Consider the following 20,664-nt stretch of genomic DNA (forward strand, 5'->3'; position numbering starts at 1 on the left):
TTCCTCTTCTGTCTTTGTAATGACCGTTTACACTCTTCCTGAATGATATCTTTGACATCCTCCCACAACTCATCTGGTCTTCGCTCATTAGTGTTCAAGGCCTCAAACCTGTTCCTGAGATGATTCTGAAATGGTAATACGATCATACCAAATAATTCCATTGAGTTGAATGAATTTACCACTCATGAATATTTTTTCTCACATAACAATAACAACTCTACAGACTAAGTCTAACACAGTTGCTTACTATTTTTACTTACTTTGCTTTAGTTCACTTTTGACAAAAGGTTAGAAGTACCATTCCATTCCTACTTTTGTTCTTGAGACTAGTGGCCAATTCCATTTTATAATGGCTTATATTTAAAGAACTGAGGGGTCAAATTATGTGACATTTTCTACCTAGCCAATTGCATGTTAAGTCAATAGCATAGTACCAGGCCATAAAACCCCAAATTCACAAAGGCTATCCACTCGGATCAGAATTTGCCAAATCTCCTAATTGACAAAGAAACTGTAAAAGGTGATGGTGGAGTTTTGGCGCTGCGCATTTAAGCCATCCTATAATAGGTCTTGTATTTCATCTAAATTAGCAAGTCGGAAACTATAAAAGTCTTGGTGGGGGAAAATTAAAATTTGGATTGCAATACATAGAGTCTTTCCTTCCCTTCCATATGTTTCAGTAAATTAAAACTTCTAAATCATGTTAAAAATGCCTTCTAAAAAGAATGAAATAACCCTGAAGCTCATATGCTTGGTAAAGGAAACTTAAAACTGTTCAGCCCTGAAAAGAAAAGGGAAAAGGAGAAAGAACACATGGTTTCTATATCCAGAGTCTATATCACAGTCTAGCCATATTCAGTTATGTATATGTAAGTTTTCACTTATTCCTTTTCAAAATGATTTTTTTAAGTTAACATTTAAAACTTTCATAGATTGTTTTAAGAAGGTCTATTATGAATTGAATGAAGAATATTTCCATTTGAAGTATGTAAAAGCATGCCAAAAAGAATCACAGGGGCAAGAGGTGTGTGAATTCACTTCACAAGTGGAGCTTTTCGAATTATCATTGTATCAGCAGAATTGGAAAGGGTTTCATAAGACATAACATTTTTACCCCCAAATGATTAAACAATACAATGCTTTTAGTTGCATAAATAGCAACTTCTATTATAAGCAAATTTCTCCTGTTTTGTCTGGGTTTTGTGTGGCTTTGATTTTTTCCCCCCTCCCCTCCGCTGGGTCTTTCTCAATTGATTACTTCCAGAATTTCATCATCCTGATTTTTCTATTGGTTAATTTCTTTGATGGCTTATGGGAATATTTATTCATCTTTGTTCTCCTATGCTTCAAATAACTGTTTTCAGCTATTAAATTTTTAATTTCTAAAAGCTCTTCCTCATTCTCTCATTAATTGTTCCTTCATACTCTTTTGTAAAAAGCCACATATCCACATCTCCTTTTAAGGATTATTATTTAAGTCTTCTTGTGTTCCATTAGATTTCCTTCTTATATTACTTTAGTTCTAATCTTCTACATTTGTAACTTTTCAATATGACTGACACTTTTCAATTATCTGTTGATATTTAAGACAACAATAACAAAAGCTAAATGGAAGTTCCTATGTCACAGGTGGGCTTCAATAGAAGCTGGGGTCTTTTTGTGTGTGTGTGTCTGGTGATAGGATTATGGGGGGACTTCTGACTAAATGGATGCATTTACTTTAGGTGGTTCAGTTTATCCAGTTAAGAATATAGTAATCTCCTGAGGAGGTGGAGTTTACTCTATATTCCTGTTAGCCTACACAGGACAAGAAAAGGGTATTGAGGATGTGAGTGCTTTCCTGGAAGATGGTCAATCTATTCTCTGTTTCTGCTTCTAGCTGTGTGCACTTAAGAGGTCCTGATCCTGGGACAACTCATTCAATTGTTTCACCAATATGAGCCTCTTTACTCTTAACTTTAAATAAATGCCTGTTTGCTGGCACTGTACAGGGGGGAGAGATATGATTGTTGCATATATAGGAATTTAACTGTTTTAATGTCCTTCACTCTTATATGCAACAGCTACTTCCAAGTCCATGCTGCTATGGAGCAAGTCAGATTGACTTTAACTATTATCCCAATCCAAGGGTCCTAGAGTTTGCAGTGGCCTCTGTTCGGATAAATCAGCCATCACACCTCCGTCTGCTTTCTGAATTCCCCAAATCAATTTAAACAGCTCATCCGATGATGTCATCCATTCCACTGTTTGCTCTTATGAATAAAATATATCTTATGCATATTTTATACAGTAAAAGTGTATTCTCATTTATTCATACATCTTCCCATTTCTTTGCTCACTTTTCCTCTTGCACTTTACTCAGTAACTTCCTGATCTGTGTTCCCTTGAAGAACATCTTTAGTGATTTCAAGCTGAAATTTTTTTATTTTCTAGCTTAGACATTTTCCAACTATATAAGTAAAATAAATTCAAAACCAAAAAAAAATGTTCAGTAAGGGTATTACAGAGGTGACAGAGTTTTAGTGGAGAATTTTTTTTTCTAATCTAGACACCTTAATGGGACAGCTAAACCTTCAAGCTGCCTTCTTGTTCTAGCATGCTTTTTGTATAATATCCTTTCAGTGAAGGTTTGAAGTTTCCTGTTTTATTTAGACATCTAACAAATAGCCTATTATTGCCTTAAACCTTTTACTCTATTCCACAGTAGTCTCAAAACTCAACTCAATTCCCTGCCATGGAAGAGGAAGCAACTCATATGCAACTATGCAGTGAGTTTTCAGAGGCTATAAATCACAGAGGAGGAGATGTGAAATCGTTCTCTTGCAGAGCATCTGATGGATTGACACTGCTCATCTTTGGATTTGCAGTACAACTCCCAACCCATTAGGCCACCAGAGCCTTTTCCACAAATCTAGAGGGTTAAAGAGAAGCATCTTTATACTGGTTTCTACCACTGGTGAATGGTCCCAGGTTAACTACAAAATCAGCTTACTGTTTTTCTGTTCCGGTATTTAGCTTCCTATTATTTCTAGCTCGCTGGAATTGCTATCACAATCTTTTCAGTTTATCAAAACATTTCAAGCACATCTGTCATTTTTCATTATGCATATCTAGAAATGTTTTAGTTGGATGTTTTCAGGTTACTTAGGATATGGAATTTACTTAATTGCATTTTAGTGGAATCTTAGATTACATACATTGTTGTTACTGAGTTGTTTGTGCAGATTTTCCCGATGAAATTAGTATTTCATCACCAAGTTGTGATTTCGCCAAGATATCTGGAAGACAACCACCTGGCCAACTGACTGGAAGAGATTCACAGTTGTTCCCATTCCAAAGAAAGGTGACCTAACAGAGTGTGGAAATTATTGAACAATATCATTGATATCACATGCAAGCAAGAGTCTGCTGAATACTATACAAAAACAGCTGGAGCAGCACATAAGCAGATAATTTCCAGATGTCTAGGCTGGGTTTAGAAGAGGTTGTGGTACTAGGACTACTTTAGCTCATGTTAGATGGATCTTAGCTAAAAGCAGAGAGTACCAGAGCAATGTCTATGTTTCATTGACTATGCAAAGGCATTTGACTGTGTGGACCACAACAAACTGTGGCTGACTCTGAAAAGAACAAGAAATCCAGAAGACTTGATTATGTGAAACCTATACTTGGACCAGGAGGCAGTCATCAAAACAGGGAAAGGAAACACTAAATGGTTCAAAAATCGGGACAGGTGTTTGCCTGGCATGTGTCCTATCTCTATACCTTTTCAATCTATATGCAGAATGGATCATCCAGGAGGCTGGGCTCTATAAAGAGGAATGTGGCATCAGGATTGGAGGAAGACTCATTAACAACCTGCATTAGGCAGATGACACAACCTTGCTTGCTGAAACTGAGGAGGATCTGAAGCACTTGCTGCAGAAAGTCAAAGACAGCAGCCTTAAATATAGATGTTCAACAACAGGAAAACAAATTCTCATCCCTGGGCCAACTGGCAGCATCATGACAAATGGTGAAAAGAATGAGACTATTAAAAGCTTTAGTTTGCTTGGCTCCACAATCAATGCTCTTGGTACCAACAGGCAATATAACATACATAGTAATTATGGAAAATGGATCTCTGGTGGCCTAGTGGCAAGAAGCTGTGCTGCAATCCCAAAGGTACGTGGTTTGAGGCCACTGGCAGTTGCTCAGTTTGAGAAAGATGGACAATCTCCTTCGTACAATTAACTGCCTCTGAAAACCTACCAGAGGGTTGGCTACGGTTAGGTTCTGACTCTATGGTACAGCATCACAGCAACAACAACAACTATGAAAAGATAAAATCAGTACTGATGAGCTGGAATCGACCCATAGCTGACTCTCAAGTGGGTTTCTGAAACTATGAAGGTTCTGAAACTATAACGGCACAGGCAGATATTTCCCTTTTTCTTCCTAAGTAGACACTGGTGGGTTTGAACCAACAGAAAGGCTATACCCTTGGTTTGGCAGTGTAATTTTCCACCAACAACTCTACCACAGTTCCCTGGTAATTATAAGTATTTATCAAATTTGGTGGGAAAAACCAAATTCACACTTTCAAGTGATTCTAAGGTGCTATTTTATGAATTTACTAAGCAGTCACTTTCTTTGCCATTGCTGTTGTTGATGCTTGCTCTCCAGGTGACTATGACTCACAGTAATCTGATGGACAACAGATCTGAACCTTGATGTAACCTGCCTCATTCTCATGATCTCTGTCATGTTCAAGCTCAATGTCACAATCTATGTGTCAATCCATCTCCTTGATAATCATCTGTGTAGACTGAACACCTTTCCCAGCATGATGTCTGTTCCAGAACTGGCCCCCTAATGACAACATGTCCAAAGTATATGAGATGACATTTCACCATCTGTGCTTCTAAGAACACTAGGTTTTGCTATGTCCATATATGTTTATCAGTATTGGAAAGCATAAGCAGTATAACAAAATATATTATGTTCAAACTGGATTTGAAACCCAATTCTCCAAGTTAATAACTGTGTGACATAAAAAAATTTAATTTTTAAAAAAAATCCCTAAGTGAAATTAACATTTTTATAGGTGAAAGATGGCAAAAGATCAGCAACTCCTTATGGTGCAAAGTGGGTGGCAAGCCTTGGCTTTAGTTCTCATTTGGAATGGTTTCAATTAGAATCAATTCCAGGTGGTTCTGATTAACCCAAGTATACAATGTTAGGTATCTGGAAAAAAATCAAGCATAGTTATACATTAGAGTCAACCTGGTTAACACTGACTTGTAGTATACCACATTTATGTAAATATGGTTATCAAAAGTCAGCTCTCCATTTAAAAGTTTTCATTGTGTTTCATAAAGGATAGGGTACGTTTGTGGCTTACTTACTGGTAAGATAATGTGTTGCCACCTCAAAGACATATGGTTGAAATCTACCAGCTGCTCCATGAGATGGGAAATCTATTCTCATGTGATTTACTGCCCCTGAAAACTCACTGGGTGGGGTGTGGGGTGGGGTGGTGTGTGTGTGTGGGGGGTGTGTGTGTGTGTGTGTGTGTGTGTACATGATCCATTTTGACTCAACAGAACTTAAAAGCAACAACAACATAAAAGATCTTAATTGCTTTCACACTTTTGACCTAGGGTACAATTCACAGATAAAACTCTTACTTTTAAATCTTTTTTGTGTTCTTGGTCTAACCTCTTGAACTACAACTGTCTCAATCTCCATCTACTTTGGTTTACACAGTAAGAATCCATTTCAGAAGAGTAAGGAAAGCATTTACGTACTGTTAGAGCTAGTAGTTTTCCATAGGTCAAATGAGCAGGGATGTGGTCGGTTTTAGATCTCAGTGATTCCATATACCAATGCTCTGCTTCTGGGAGTTTGCTCAATCGCATGTATGCTTCACCTGGAAAGACACACACAAGAACCAATTTGAGGATGCAGTTTCCATAAAGCATTATTGACATCATAAGCACCACTGTCATGGTGTTACCTTTTATGTATATTACATACCCAGGATTATCAATTCCATTTTACAGATAAGAAAACTTGAGTCTGGTGAAATTAAGTGACACAGTTAAATCCAGGAACTGAGGAGCCAGTAAGGTTTTTTTTTTTCTTAACCAAGAAACTGAGTTTTAAGTATGTTGTTGTTATGTGTCGTTGAGTCGTTTGCGACTCATAGCGACCCTATGTACAAAAGCCCTAAACCGTGCTCTATCCTGTGCCAATCTCATTGCCTCTGACACACCCATCCCAATTACCCCAGTCACTGAATCAATCCACCTCATAGAGGGTCTTCCCCTCCTGCGCTGTCCCTCCATTCTGCCCAGCATGATGTCCCTCTCTAAAGACCCGTCTCTCCTTACAACATGTACAAAGTGTGTCAGACGAAGCCCCAGAATCCATGCCTCCAAGGAGCAGCCTGGTTTAATCTTCTCTACGATGAATCTGTTTGTTTTCTTGGCAGTCCATGGTACATTCAATACTCTTCTCCAGCACCACAGCTCAAAGGCGTCAATTCTCCTTCTATCCTCCCTAGTCATTGTCCAACTCTCTGATGCATAACAAGTGACTGCAAAACCATGGTCTGTATCATATCTTCTTTTAAACATTTTTATACTTTTTATAATATATTTGGTTTTCCTCTGAAAAATATTTTCTTTCTTAAACTCATACTTATTTATTACTTTAGAAAACCAAGTATTAGTAAAGCAACTAAAAAGAGAAAAATGTTATTCAAGTGTTAGAAGGAAGATGGTGGATAGTCTATAAGGAGTTATGCTGCTAAAGCAAAGTCCATGTTGATCTGTGGGTTCAAATCCACCAGGAGCTCCATGAAATAAAAATGTGCAATCACCTGTAATGCAATTAACAGCATTGAAAATCCAATGAACGGTCAGCTGTGAGTCAGTTGTGACTCCACAACAATGAGGTATGGAGGAAAAGATAGATGTGTAAGACCTTGACCTGTAAGAATTTTAAAACCTTGAGAAGTTCAGATAACTTAAATTAGCCAACAAGAACAAAAACAGAAAACTAGAACAAAATAGTTGTCCTGAATTTGTTATTTTTAAAAGCATCAGCATTTGATATTTAAATAAGTAAATTAAGTATTTAAGTAAGTAAATCAAATTCACTAGTTTCACTTGGAAAATACGTATGACATAAATATATGACAATTAGCATGTCTTCCTAGAACTGTGAACACAGGGAACAAGTTTGAGACAATTCAGCCATCACTATCACGTTTAATATAAGTATACACCATTTAGTTGTCAACCAAGGGGAGAAAAAGGAAAAGAAAACAAGTTTACAAATTACATGCTTATTGTCACTTTTGCCCCAGCCTTTTATGCGGGAGCTCTGGTGGCATAGTCCATAGGGAGTCACACTGCTGACGCAAAGGCAGTACCTCTCTGGTGGTTCAAATCCACCAACAGTTCAATGGGGAAAATATGGCAGTTTTCCCAGTGAGAAATAACAAGTTATAATTTTAAAGACATTTTATATATTTGCAGTCCTTGAAAGCCCACTGACAGGTCAGCAATAACTCAGTTCTGACTTGATGACAATGAGGGTTACATTTTATTTCTATGATTATAAAGTTATATTGGGTGCAGGAGTGGCACCTACTTCTTAAACAGCACGTTTCTGGAAATTCAATGAACTTTGATAAATGACGATAGTTATAGAAAGGCTTCAGGCTTTTTGTTCATAGGGTAGTTGAGTCGTGCTCAACTTGATGGCAATCAAAACCAACAAGAACAACAGGTTATATTATATCTAACTTTGCTCAACTGATGTAAAACATTACAATTAAGATTTCTAATTAACTACATGCTATAGTTTTAATCAGCAGTGGAAGTATTGAAGCTGCTAAGTTTTCAGCACCAGATAATGGGCTGATAACCTTCATTATTTTCCAGACAGGCCTGAATAGCTTCACCAATCAGAATAATGGCAGAGTTTTCCATTTTGAGGTATAATTAGATGTTCTTTGTATACTAGTGACACATTTTTGCTAAAGTCGAGCCACTTGCCTTTTGTTTTAATCTATTTCCCTGGTATAATCACTGTATTCTGTTAATACAAATATTTTTTATAAACGGAATTGGTTTGAGTCTCCTGACCTTTTGCATGACCTTTACTTGGTTGGTTAGTAAAAATACTGATGACAAATAATGTATAAAATATAAAAAAGTATAGGTATCCCTACACACATGTCAGAACAGAGCAAGGAGACACTGCATGGTTCCAGTCGGGAAGGGTGTATGGCAGTGATGTATCCTATATCCATATCTTTTCAATCTATATGCAGAACAGATCAACTGGGAGGATGGACTGTATGAGGGGGAATGTGGCATCAGGATTGGAGGAACACTCATCAACAACCTGTGTTATGAAGATGACACAACTTTGCTTGCTCGAACTGAGAAGGACTTGAAGCGCTTGCAGCAGAAGAAGGTCAAGAACTATGATTGAAGCTCAATATCCAGAAAATATTCTCATCACTTGGCCAGCTGGCATAATTATGATAGATGGTGATGAGATTTGCGATTGTTAACAGCTTTAGTTTGCCTGGTTCCGCAAACAATACTCTTGGTACCAGCAGCCAGGAAATCAAAAGATGAATTGCACTGGGAAAGTCAGCTGTCAGGGACCTTCTCCAGAGTACTGAACAGTATTAACATTAGTTTGGAGACTAAGGTGCACCTGATAGAGGCCATGTTGTTGTTGTTGTTCAGTGCCGTAGAGTCACAGGTGACTCACAGAGACCCTATAAAGAAGAGTCTTCGATGCTTGAGCCATAGTTTTCGCAATTACATGCTATGTGTCAGAGAGCTGGACAATGACTAGGGATGATAGAAAGAGAACTGATGCTTTTGAGCTGTGGTGCTGGTGAAGAGTTCTGACTGGACTGCTGGGAGAATAAACAGGTTCATCATTGTTGTTGTTGTTATGTGCCGTCAGGTCGCTTGCGACTCATAGTGACCCTGTGTACAAGAGCCCTAAACCCTGCTCTATCCTGTGCCAATTGCACTGTCTCTGACACTCCCATCTCAATTACCCCAGTCACTGAATCAATCCACCTCATAGAGGGTCTTCCCCTTCTGCGCCGTCCCTCCACCCTCCCAAGCATGATGTCCCTCTCCAAAGACATCATAGAGCGAGTTAAACCAAGCTGCTCCTTGGAGGGAAGGACTCTGAAGCTTTGTCTGACATACTCTGGACCTATTGCAAGGAGAGACCAGTCTTGGAGAAGGACATCAGTTTGGAAGGGTGGAGAGACAGAGAAAGAGGGGAAGACCCTCAATGAGATGGATTGATTCAGTGACTAGGGTAATGAGGTAGGTGTGTCAGATAGTAAAGTTGGCACAGGACTACTGTACAAAAGGTCACTATGAGTCACAAGTGTCTTGAAGGCACATAACAAAAACAACAACTACAACAAAGATATATGTTTATTTCTATTGTTAAGAACTGTTCTCATATTATCATAAGTGTTATGGCAAAGTAATGTTTTGTTATATTTTTTCCCAAAATTTACAATGTGTTTGCATTTTAGAAGGCTTTGGTTGAGTCAAAGTACATGCTTACTGTGAGAGACAAAAAAAAAATACTGAGACAAAGAAGACTAGATAAGACCAAACTGAAAGGAAATGCAGAGAAGAGCTACTATTTGGTATTGGAATGTTGACAGCTTTAGGCATGATTATAACGGAGCACAAACAAGGGAATAACATAACAAAACTGTGCCCCATTTCAACCACTCTTACAATCTCCTCTGTGTTTAAGGCCACAGCTGTGGCCACTGTGTGCATCTTCATTTCCATCACTAACCTCCTACTTTTCCAAGGATGATGTTCTTTCCCAAGCACTGACCCCATGGTATCACGCTCAAATTTGTTGTTGTTGTTATGAGACGTCAATTGTGACTCATAGCAACTCCATGAACAGTAGCTCTGAACCCTGCAACATCTTGAGACAATCTCACTGTCCCTCACACACCTGTACCCATTGCCAAAGTCACTGTGTCAATTCATCTCATTCAGGGTCTTCCTCTCCTGTGCTATCTCTCCATCCTTCCAAGCGTGATTTTGTTTCCTGGCAAAATGCTCAATGTTACATGAGGCAGCGTTTCACCATCCTTGCCTCTAAGGAGCAACCTGGTTTCACCCTCTGCAGAATGTAGGAAGTCTCAGCTTCCTTTTCTTCAAAAAGTACCATTAGAAATGACTGCATTTTTCCAAGACAGATCAGTTTGTTCTTTTGGGAGATCATGTTATGTTCATCATACTTTTTTGTCAATACTTAAGACTTTAAAGGCATTAATTTTTCTTGGCCATCTTTATACACTGTTCACCTTTCATTTAACATCTGAAGTAATAGAAAACACTCAAGTTTATTTCAGGCCCACCTTAGTCTTTAAACTGAAATCGCTGGTCTTCAGTAATTGACAGATATTTGATCATAGATTTTTTTTTTCCAAAACTTTTGGATTTCTTGACTACTATTTCCCTGGACGTTGATTGTGGATCCAAGTAAAATGAAACCATCAACAATTTCATTCTTTATTTGACATTTTGTTGTTGTTGTCTTTTCTTGGCCTAATTTTGAATATTTTTATTTTTTCCTTTTTAAAAATTTTATTTTATTAATTTTAATGAATGTTTACAGAGATTTTGGATTTACATTCATCATTGTTGCACTTTTCTCCCTGCTAACCCCTCCCCCACAGTTCACTCCTCTCTTTGAAAAGTAAAAGAAAAATTCTTTCATTGGTATACAATTCCCCCAGACTCCCCATCCCCACCCCGAGTACACGCCACTATGCAACCTTAATTCTGGACTCTTGTGATAGATAACCTTAATACCCTACCATATATCGCTTTTGAACTGTTCTCTCCCTCATCTGTTTCAACGCAGTATACATAATTTATCCAGTTTTTCTCAGTCTTACCCCAACCCTGCTGTCAGTCCCATTCTACAACAGTGGCACCATGCAGATTTGTCCTTTTGTGACTGAGATATTTCACTCAGCATAATGTCCTCCAGGGTCACCCATTTGAATAATATTGCATGAGTTCCTTCAATGGAATACTACACTGCATTGAATAATTTTATTTATGTTGACACACAATCCTTACTGAAGAATGTTGTCTCTGATCTCCAACAGTAAATGCTTCAAGAACTCTTTGATTTCTACAAGATTATGTCATCTGCATAATGCTAGTCATTTATGAGTTTTTCTCTAATCCTGATGTCATATTTTGCAACAAATGGGCATCTCCAGCCCATTTCTTTAGAGTTGTTTTGGACTCACTGCCACCTTCCATCAGTTTTTCAAAGTTGTAAATTGATACAGGAGGAGATTGTGCTTCTATGGCGTGTGGAAGACACTTTGAATGGCCTGCTGGCCTTTCAGTTAACTGTCTGATATGCTACACACTACCTGACCTGGGATACTTATATAGGCTTATTATTGTTGTTGTTTTGTACCATCGAGTTGGAACTGACCCATAATTGATCCCATGGCAGGTTTTCAGAGGCAGTTAATCTCAGAGGAGGAGATTGCCCACCTTTCTTCTGTGGAACAACTGGTGGATTCAAACTGCAAGAATTTGTGTTTGCAGCTTCTTGCCACTAGGCCACCAGTGCACCCTCTAAATGGGTATAGTTTCATTTTTTTTTATTAGCATCTATAGTAATTTTGTTTTTACTTAGAAATAAAACTATTAGATGGAGAGATTTTTATTTTCCATGTTGCACTCACAAATAAAACATTCTATTTTTCTTGGGATGATGTGAACCATCTGATTTGAGTGCACTGGTATATTGATTTCTCTCACCATATTAACAATTTGGAAACACTATTACTGTACGCATGAATTTCATTTTACTTGGATCCAAAACTCAATCTATTGTCACAGGAGACAATATAACAATAGGTACATGTATTGGGACAATTTACAATCAAGGTCTGCTTTAAAGTGCAAGAACATCAGTTTAATGACTAAGGTGCACTTAAATGAAGTCATGGTATTTGATGTGAGAAGCACCAGAAGAAGATTCAAGGATGACAAAGAATCACTGTACCAAAAAGAACTGGTCAACACCAAATCTTTTCAGGAAGTAGCATACGGTTAAGAATCAATGGTACTGAAGGAGTAAGTCCAAGCTGCACTGAAGGCATGGTTAAACAAATAAGGCCCTTGGAGTTAACAGAACAGTGGCTTGTATATTTCAACCCTAAAATGCAGCCCTGAACTTGCTAACTAGACTTTGGCAAGAAATCTATAAGATTGCCATTTGACTAGAAGAGATATATTGTTTTTATATGCTGTCGAGTTGCCTGCGACTCATAGTGATCTTATGTACAACAGCCCTAACCTGTGCCCTATCCTGTGCCTAACTTATTGCCTCTGACATCTACGCCCATTGCTCCAGTCACTGAATCAATCCATCTCATAGAGGGTCTTCCTCTCTTGGGCTGTTCCTCTACCCTCCAAAGCATGACATCCCTCTCCAAGGACTGGTTCCTCCTTGCAATATGTCCAAAGTATGTCAGACGAAGCTTCAAAATCCTTGCGTCCAAGGAGCAGCCTGGTCTAATCATCTCCAGGACAAACCTGTTTGTTCTCTTAGCAGTCCATGGTATATTCATTACTCTTCTCCAACACCACAGCTCAAACACATCAATTCTCTTTCTGTCATTGCTAGACACTGTATAGCTCTCTGATGCACAGCAAGTGATGGCAAAGACCATGGCCTGTATCAGGTGCACCTTCATCTCCAGAGTGACATCATTGCTCTTCAGTACTTTGAAGAAATCTCTGACAGCAAACTTTTCCAATGCAATATGTCTTTTAATTTTCTGGCTGCTGGTTCCAAGAGTGTTGATTGTGAAGCCAAGTAAACCGAAGCAGTTTACAGTATCAATCTCACCATTCATCTCAATGCTGCCAATCGGCCCATGGGTGAGAATCTTTGTTTTCGTTCTAATCTGCAAAAAATATGATCTAACACTGTGGAAATTATCAAATAATATCATTAATATTACATGTTAGTAAAATCTTGCAGAAGATTAGATGTTAGGTGGAAAAGCCCATCAAGAACTACCAAAAAATCAAGCTGGATTCAAAAGGTCTTGACATGAGGGCCATTACTGCTGATGACAGATGATTTTGGCAAAAGGTAGTGAATACCTGTGACTTACTGACTATGCAAAGATATGTAATTGTTTATCTTAACAGATTATGGATAACACTGAGAAGAACGATGATCCCAGAACATGAAAGTGTGGTTATCCAAAAAGTGTACATAAACCAAGTAGCTGTTTTCGAATAGAACAAGGAAACACTGAATGGTTTTAAATCAGGAAAGGTGTGTATCTGAGTTGTATCATTTCTCTATACCCATTAAATATGAATGCTTAACAAATAATTTGAGAAGGTGTGCTATATGAAGAAGAATTTGGTGTCAGGATTATAGAAAAACACACAAAAATATTTATTATGCACATGGTACAACTTTCCTTGCATAAATAGAATTGTGGTGTTGGTGAAGAGACTATACCATGGACTACCAAAAGAACAAACAAATCAATCTGTTTTGAAGGAAGTGTAACCACAGTGTTCCTTAGAGGAAAGGATAATGAACCTTCATCCCCCATCTATGAACATGTCATCAGGGAGGATCAGTCCTTAGTAAAAGACGATGGAGGTTCACATGGAGCTTGAACCAGTCAATTGGAAAGCAGTGATTTTGAGTTGTTATTTTTGTTTTCTTTTACCTTTTAATGAACACAGTAAGATCTTATAATCAATTATGAAATATAATACTTGAAAATTAGGGAAATGTCAAAGGGTTTTAAATAACTATTTTTTTTTTTAAAAAAAAAGAAAAGCCTTGATGGTATAATATGTCAAACTGCTACCTGAAAAGTTGCCAATTTAGATTCACCAGCTGCTCTGTGGGGGAAAGACAGTCCATCTCTTCCTATAAAGACTCCTACCCTTAGAAACTCCTGGATGATCAGTATAAAGCAGAATTTAACTTAAGTCGCTTTGTTTGATTTGATTATAAATAAAATTTAACAATTTATCTTAGTTTTTATGAAGCTTCATTTTAAAAAAAAGTAACAAACTATTCTTTGTAGGAAATAACTGTTACAACTAATAGAGACATCATGGAAACGTAGTTAAGTGCTGTGAGGTCAAGTATAATTCATAGCAAACCCATGAATAACAGAACTCTGTAATCACTGTATTTCTAACAATCACAACGATGAAAACAAAATTATTCCCTGAGCATTTATGATGAATTAGGGTAGCAGGCTATCAAAGACAAATGTCTGGTCTCTAAAGCTCTTACTGTACACATGTGGGGGGTGTAGAAACTTCACCTACAATCTCTGCACTAACCACCTCAAAAATGTATCTCAATTGTTGGTAATATATAATAACATTAGCTTGATTTCACAGATAAGGGAACTGAAAAGCAAATTATCTAATAAAGTATGCCAAAATCAAATGGTAGAGCTTCTAGACAAAGTCAAGACGACCGACCTGAAACACAATGCCTTTTCTAGTTGGTAGAGAATAATTATAAACATTCCAGCAATCCCATTTGGATGAATACTGTACTTTCTTTCTTTCTCCTCGCAAACTGTTTTCTAGTTTATGATACATTATCTACCAGGTTCATTTGACTCTGCCTTGGGCTTAGCTATTGTGTTAAAGTAATAATCTGTAGCTGACCTTTAAAATGTTTTTGATAGAATAGTCATTTCTTCAGAGGTGAGTTTATCATATATAAGACGAACTTTTAGTTCTTAGGTTAACTTTATAACACAAAAAAACTGTCTATATATGGAATAAAAATCAGCAAGCAAAACCTAATTCACTACCCATTCAAAGAGATGAATTTAAATGTGTTAAAAAGGAAATAAATGTAGATATAAACAAGATTCAAATGACAACATAGCAAGAAAAACAAGTATTCTTATATCTCTAGCACTGAAACATAGACTATTTCCAGTTTTTTTCTTCTAATCCTTATGAGGGATTACAACACATATACGGATGAGGAGAAGGGTTGGGTCTGACAAGTGTCTTGCACTAAACAGTAAGTTTATCCCTAAGTGACTTTTTTTTAATTTTCATTAAATCAATCTGACTACCATATAATGGGTATTGTTTGCTGAATACCTGCTGCAGGATTAAATATATCTTTGTTTTTAAATTAACTTCATAATTATCAGTTTAATTTTACAAATTAAGTAAGTTTAAACAACATGCGCTATATTAAAAACAAGCAATGCCAGAATTAAGATTCAAATCTATGCTCTTCCTAGCTCTTTTCACCACATTATTTTGTCCAAACATTATTTTTAAAAAGCCAGAGAGGAAATAAAATATATGCAAAATGTGCCACCAGTAGCTTTGGTTTCCAGAGAGAATGGGATGCATGCAATCCTTCAAGCTTGATTAAAATATTAAAATCATAAAAACTCCATAAAGGAAATGGCCACAGGAAAAGAAATTCAGTAAATTTAATAAGGAAGGAAATGAAGACAGAATGGGCAGGGGGTCAGGGTTGAGTTAAGTCATCTTTTTGGTATTCTCGGCTTTTAAAAAAATATACAACAATAGGAAGAAAAGAATGTTTGTAGTACCCAAGAGGTCTGAAAGCAATGATGGCCATTTTTCCTCATCATCCTGCACAGAATGACATAATAGAGACATTTTCATAAGAATGAGATGATTTTCTGTATGATGATGTAGTGATCAAGTTCATCACCCAGATTTATTTCCAATTCACTCACAGACAAAAGGGTTTTGGACTTTGAGGCTGGCTTCAAGCAGATATAAACCAGTTTCAGATGTAAAACAAATAATGTCATTCTTCCTTCCTTAAAAGCCTCAGGTCTTAATAACCCAGGAAAAGGTTAACTCCTTAAGGAGAAAAACGCTGTATTACTGATGATGCCATAGTCTAGATTTCAGAAATTTGCATGCACCTATGTTTCAAATTACTAGATGGGTCCTTCTTGCAAATGAAAGAACATGTGGGAGGACATAATATACCTTTGTTTCATCTACTTCAGCTTATGGTAGAGCTTCATTACTTTAACACTTAGGGTAGAGTTTCAACAATTGTACTATAGTGTGTTTTGTGGTCTTATTGTCTAACTAATTTTTTTTTAAAAAAAATAACCCCTTTATCGTACTTACATGAAAGTTTGCAAAACAAATTAGTTCCTAATTCATTAATGTATGCACAGATTTCTCTGAGACATAGATTATAATTCCTACAGTATGTTAGGATTCTACCCTTTTCAATTCTGGACTCTGAAAAAAATTTCAATTTACCTAGAGTTTGTTTAGGGAAGTTGTGTGTTAGGATTATATCCTTTCTTCATGCTTTAATTTAGTCTATATGCTGGGCAAATTATTCAAGAAGTTAGACTATTGGGGGGGGGAAGGTGGCATCAGGATTGGTGGAAGAGTCATCAATAACCTTTGTTATGCAGATGACACAATCTTGAGTGTTGAAAAGTAAGGAGAACTTGAAGCACTTGTTGAAGGAGGTTAAAAACTGCAGTCTTCAATATGGATTACATTTTAACATCTAGAAAACAAAAGTCCTTGCCACTAGATGGATAGGCAACATCATGACAGATGGAGAAAAGATTAATACTGTCAACAACTTCATCTTACCTGGATCCACAATCAATACACTTGGTACTAGTAGTCAGGAGATCAGAATATACATTGGATGGGGTAAGTCTGTAGTCAGATATATCTCAAAATTGAAAAGTAATGATGTCAGTTTGATGACTTAGGTGTACCTGATTCAGGCCATGTTCTTACAGTTACTTGCTATGCATCTGAGAGCTGGACAATGACTAAGGATGGCAGAAGAAGAATGAATGTCTTTGAACTGTAGTGCTGGAGAACGGTGCTGAATATTCCACGGACAAACAAATATGTCTTGGGGAAGCAGCCAGAGTGCTCCTAGGAGGAAAAGATGATGGGACTTCGTCTCACATACTTTGGGCTGGTTGCTAGCTAGGATAGGTTATTCCTTGGAGAAGGACATCATGCTTGGAAAAGTGTAGGGGAAGTGAGAGGAGACCCTCAACCAGATGATTTAACTTGGTGACTGCAGCAATGGGCTTGTGTAATAGATTGTGAAGATGGCATGGGATAGGACAGTGCTCAGACATGTTGTTCATAGAATTCTCGACTAGATGACACTTAACAACAAAAACAAAGTTTTCTTGCCCCTCCCTACCTTCTTCTCTGTCCTTGTAATGAACTTTTTCTTCTTGGATGATATGATATCCTTGATATAATCCCATAACTCCTCTGGTTTTTAATCATTGGTGTTCAAAGCCTCAAACCTATTCTTTCATTAAAAAAATACTTCTTTTTAAATTTTTTTCAACTAGTTTATTTATTAAATCAAGCCTGGAAGCAGGAGCGGCATCCACTTCCAAAATGGCTTGCCTCTATGTACAAACAGTGCTCAGGCCATTTGTTCATAGGGTCGCTATGAGTTGTCTATGACTCAACGACATCAAACAACAACAGTTTATTTATAAAATTTGAATACATTGGTTTTGAGAACAGATTTGTTCTTTGTTTTTAACTTCCACTCTATCTGTTACTTTCTATTGTAATCCTGGTGATAGGGGTCAGTGGTAGTAGCAGGGTACCTTTTAGTTCTTCAGGTCTCAGAATATTGGAGGCTATGCTTCATTAGTACTTGGTAATGAATGCTTCCTTGAGACTTTGGACCGTTACTACCGCAGTTACTACTCATCAAAGTAGATTAGAGACTATGCTAGGTCTATTGACCTAGATGTATACATGACTATGGTTCCTAGACTTCAAGCTAAGTAGTTCTAGCCAGAAGGCATTGGGTGTGATATCCTCCATGTAGCACATTTTCATCTAATTATACAGTTACATTATAAAATTAGCCAGTTTTTCCATATTAAAAGTTATACCACATAATCTATGTGAAATATATATTCTTTCCAATCATTTACTAAATTACCTTAAAATAATTTTATTGAAAAGAAATTCTGTTTTGTAATATTCATGTATAATTCTTACCTATACAAAATTTTACAAGAACTCAATCTGTTGTTAACATTTCTACTTCATCCTACTGCTAAAATTTTGTGTTCTTATGCCAGAATCATATTATTCTAACTACTATTAACTTCCCTAACATTTTAATATTTTGTAGAAAAAGTTAAAATTGACTACTCTAATTTAAAATTTTTGGCTGATTTCCCTTTATTTACTCCATGTGAATATTAGAATCTTTGTCAGGTTACTGACAAAAGTTTTACTGCAAATTAAACTATGCTTAAATCTACAATTTTAAAATAAATTTTAGAAAAAAGGAGATATTTTAAAGATTGTTTTTCTCCATTCAAAATTTTTTACTCAATTTTTCATTTATTAAAACTCCTTTCATTTTTTTAATATTGTCTATATGATTTACTGAAAGATTATTATCTTTAATATAAATTAACTTTAACATTAAGAAAACAAATATCCTCATGACTGGATGAATTCAACAGCATCATAACAAACTGAGAAAAGATAAAATTGTTAAGCACTTAATTTTGCCAAGATCCACAAGTGGCAGATAAAAGATTAAAAGGTGTATTGCATTGGGTAAATCTTGTGCAAAGGCTCTCTTTAAAGTACTAAAGAACAAGGACGTAACTCAAATCATGTTATTTTTCCACTGTATCATATGCATTTGAAAGTTGGACAACAAATAAGGAAGCTCAAAGAACTGATGCCTTTGAATTGCAGTGCTGATGAGTAGTACATACCATACCATGGACCACCAAAAGAGAAAACATCTGTTTGGAAAAAAGGACAGCCATAGTACTCCTTTAGAAGTAAGAAAGATGAGACTTCTCAAGAACTTTAATTTTATTATTAGGAGAGAGCAATCCCTGGGAAAAGACATCCTGCTTGGAAAAACCAAAGGTCAGCAAAAAGGAAGATGGTCCTCTAGGACATCAATTGCCACAAAAAGTGTAATATTGGCCTTAAGCACAGCAGATCTTTTAAAGATAGTGCAGGATTGGGTAAGATGTCCTTCTCCTGTACTTAGGGTTATTATAAGTTGGAGGAGATTCAACCACATTTACCAACATAGGGCAGGGTTCAGAGCTATAGTTCATAGAGTCACTAAAAGGCACAGACAACTTTATAGGACATAACAACAGCAGGTTATGTTACGTTGATGGAACTTGACGGAAGGGGTTGTTTTTAGTTTCTATCAAGTTGATTAGAATTCATAGCAATCCAAAGAAGAAAAAGATTTGAGACTTGACCTCACAAACTCTAATAAGCTCAAACCCATTATTACAGTCACTGTGACAATCTAGTTGAAGGTATTCCCCTTTTTTGAAGAACCTGCACCTTACTCAGCTTCATGTCCTCTTCCAAATATGGGTCCTTCCTGGTGTGTACAAAATATGAGGGTTTCAGCACTCATCTCTCTAAGGAACATCTTGGTTGCACTTATCCTAAGATAGTTTTGTTTGTTCTTTTGGATGTCCATTGGATATTCAATACTTTTCTCCAACAACACAATTTAAAAGGACTGATTATTATTCTGTCATCCTTAACCACTGTCTAACTTTCAGAAGCAGAGGATGTAACTGAAAAGTCCATGGCTTGTACCAGATGAACTTCAGTTTTTAAAAGGATACTGTTGCTTAGCACTTGCAGAAGTCCTTGATAGCAGATTTTTCCACTGCAACTTGTGTTTTGATTTCTTAACTTCCGTTACCATAGGATCTACTAAAATATATTTTCCTCCAATCTTGATTATAAGAGGTGTAGAGACATTTTTTAATTACTTCTGGTTCGAAATAATTTTTATTAATATCTGATGAATAAGTGATGACAATATGTGTCAATTTAAATGTGTGTTATATTTTTTCAATTATGTCTTTGAAGAGGATATTTTAAGTGATAACTTTTTATACAATCCGTGGTCTTATGTAGTCATTAATTATTTCCTTTCATAATACTGAGTCAATTATAGCAAGAACTTAACTTACTATGATTTTTTTATTTTAAATTTTATTTGATTATTTTGTGTATGTGTACTATCAAATTTAATCTGACTGGTACAAGAGATTGTCCCTCCTTCTCCAGCCGAGCATCTGGTGGATACGAACTTCAACTTGCTATGATTTTAATTTTCACTTTACTTCATAAAATTTTACCACTAGCACTGAAACATTTGCAAATCTCAAAGGGTCTTTATTTTAAAATAAGTATAGCACATATTTACTGTAATTGTTAGCTGCTAAAAAGATTTAAACATTTATATTTCTATCCTAATATTTTCCTCAGATTCTTTTTATCCTTTTAAATACACACAAACACACACGCTACATGCAACCACTTACTCCTCAATTGCCCCAAACAGCCCAGACACACTAATTTTGAGTGGAAACCCTCAATAACTATATTAAATTCCCAATAATTATTAAATCCACTCCCATCTAGTCAATTCAGATCAAAGTGACCCCATGGGACAGTGCAGAAGTGGTCCTCATTGTGGTGTTAAGTTAAAAGATGGCTTAAAAAAAGATGGCTTTTC

General features: G+C 36.6%; 1 protein-coding gene across 1 annotated transcript in view; it reads right to left on the minus strand.

Moving 5' to 3' along the window:
* The window catches only part of TMTC2 (transmembrane and tetratricopeptide repeat containing 2), a 675,945-nt gene that overhangs the window by 215,608 nt on the left and 439,673 nt on the right, over positions 1–20,664 (minus strand). The window contains exon 8 of the mRNA XM_006882534.1: positions 5,790–5,911. Coding sequence (XP_006882596.1) covers positions 5,790–5,911 — 122 coding nt within the window. The remainder of the gene's footprint in view (positions 1–5,789; positions 5,912–20,664) is intronic.

The sequence above is a fragment of the Elephantulus edwardii genome, unplaced genomic scaffold (assembly GCF_000299155.1).
Source record: "Elephantulus edwardii isolate Elephantulus edwardi_28Jun2011 unplaced genomic scaffold, EleEdw1.0 scaffold00021, whole genome shotgun sequence".
Taxonomy (NCBI): domain Eukaryota; kingdom Metazoa; phylum Chordata; class Mammalia; order Macroscelidea; family Macroscelididae; genus Elephantulus; species Elephantulus edwardii.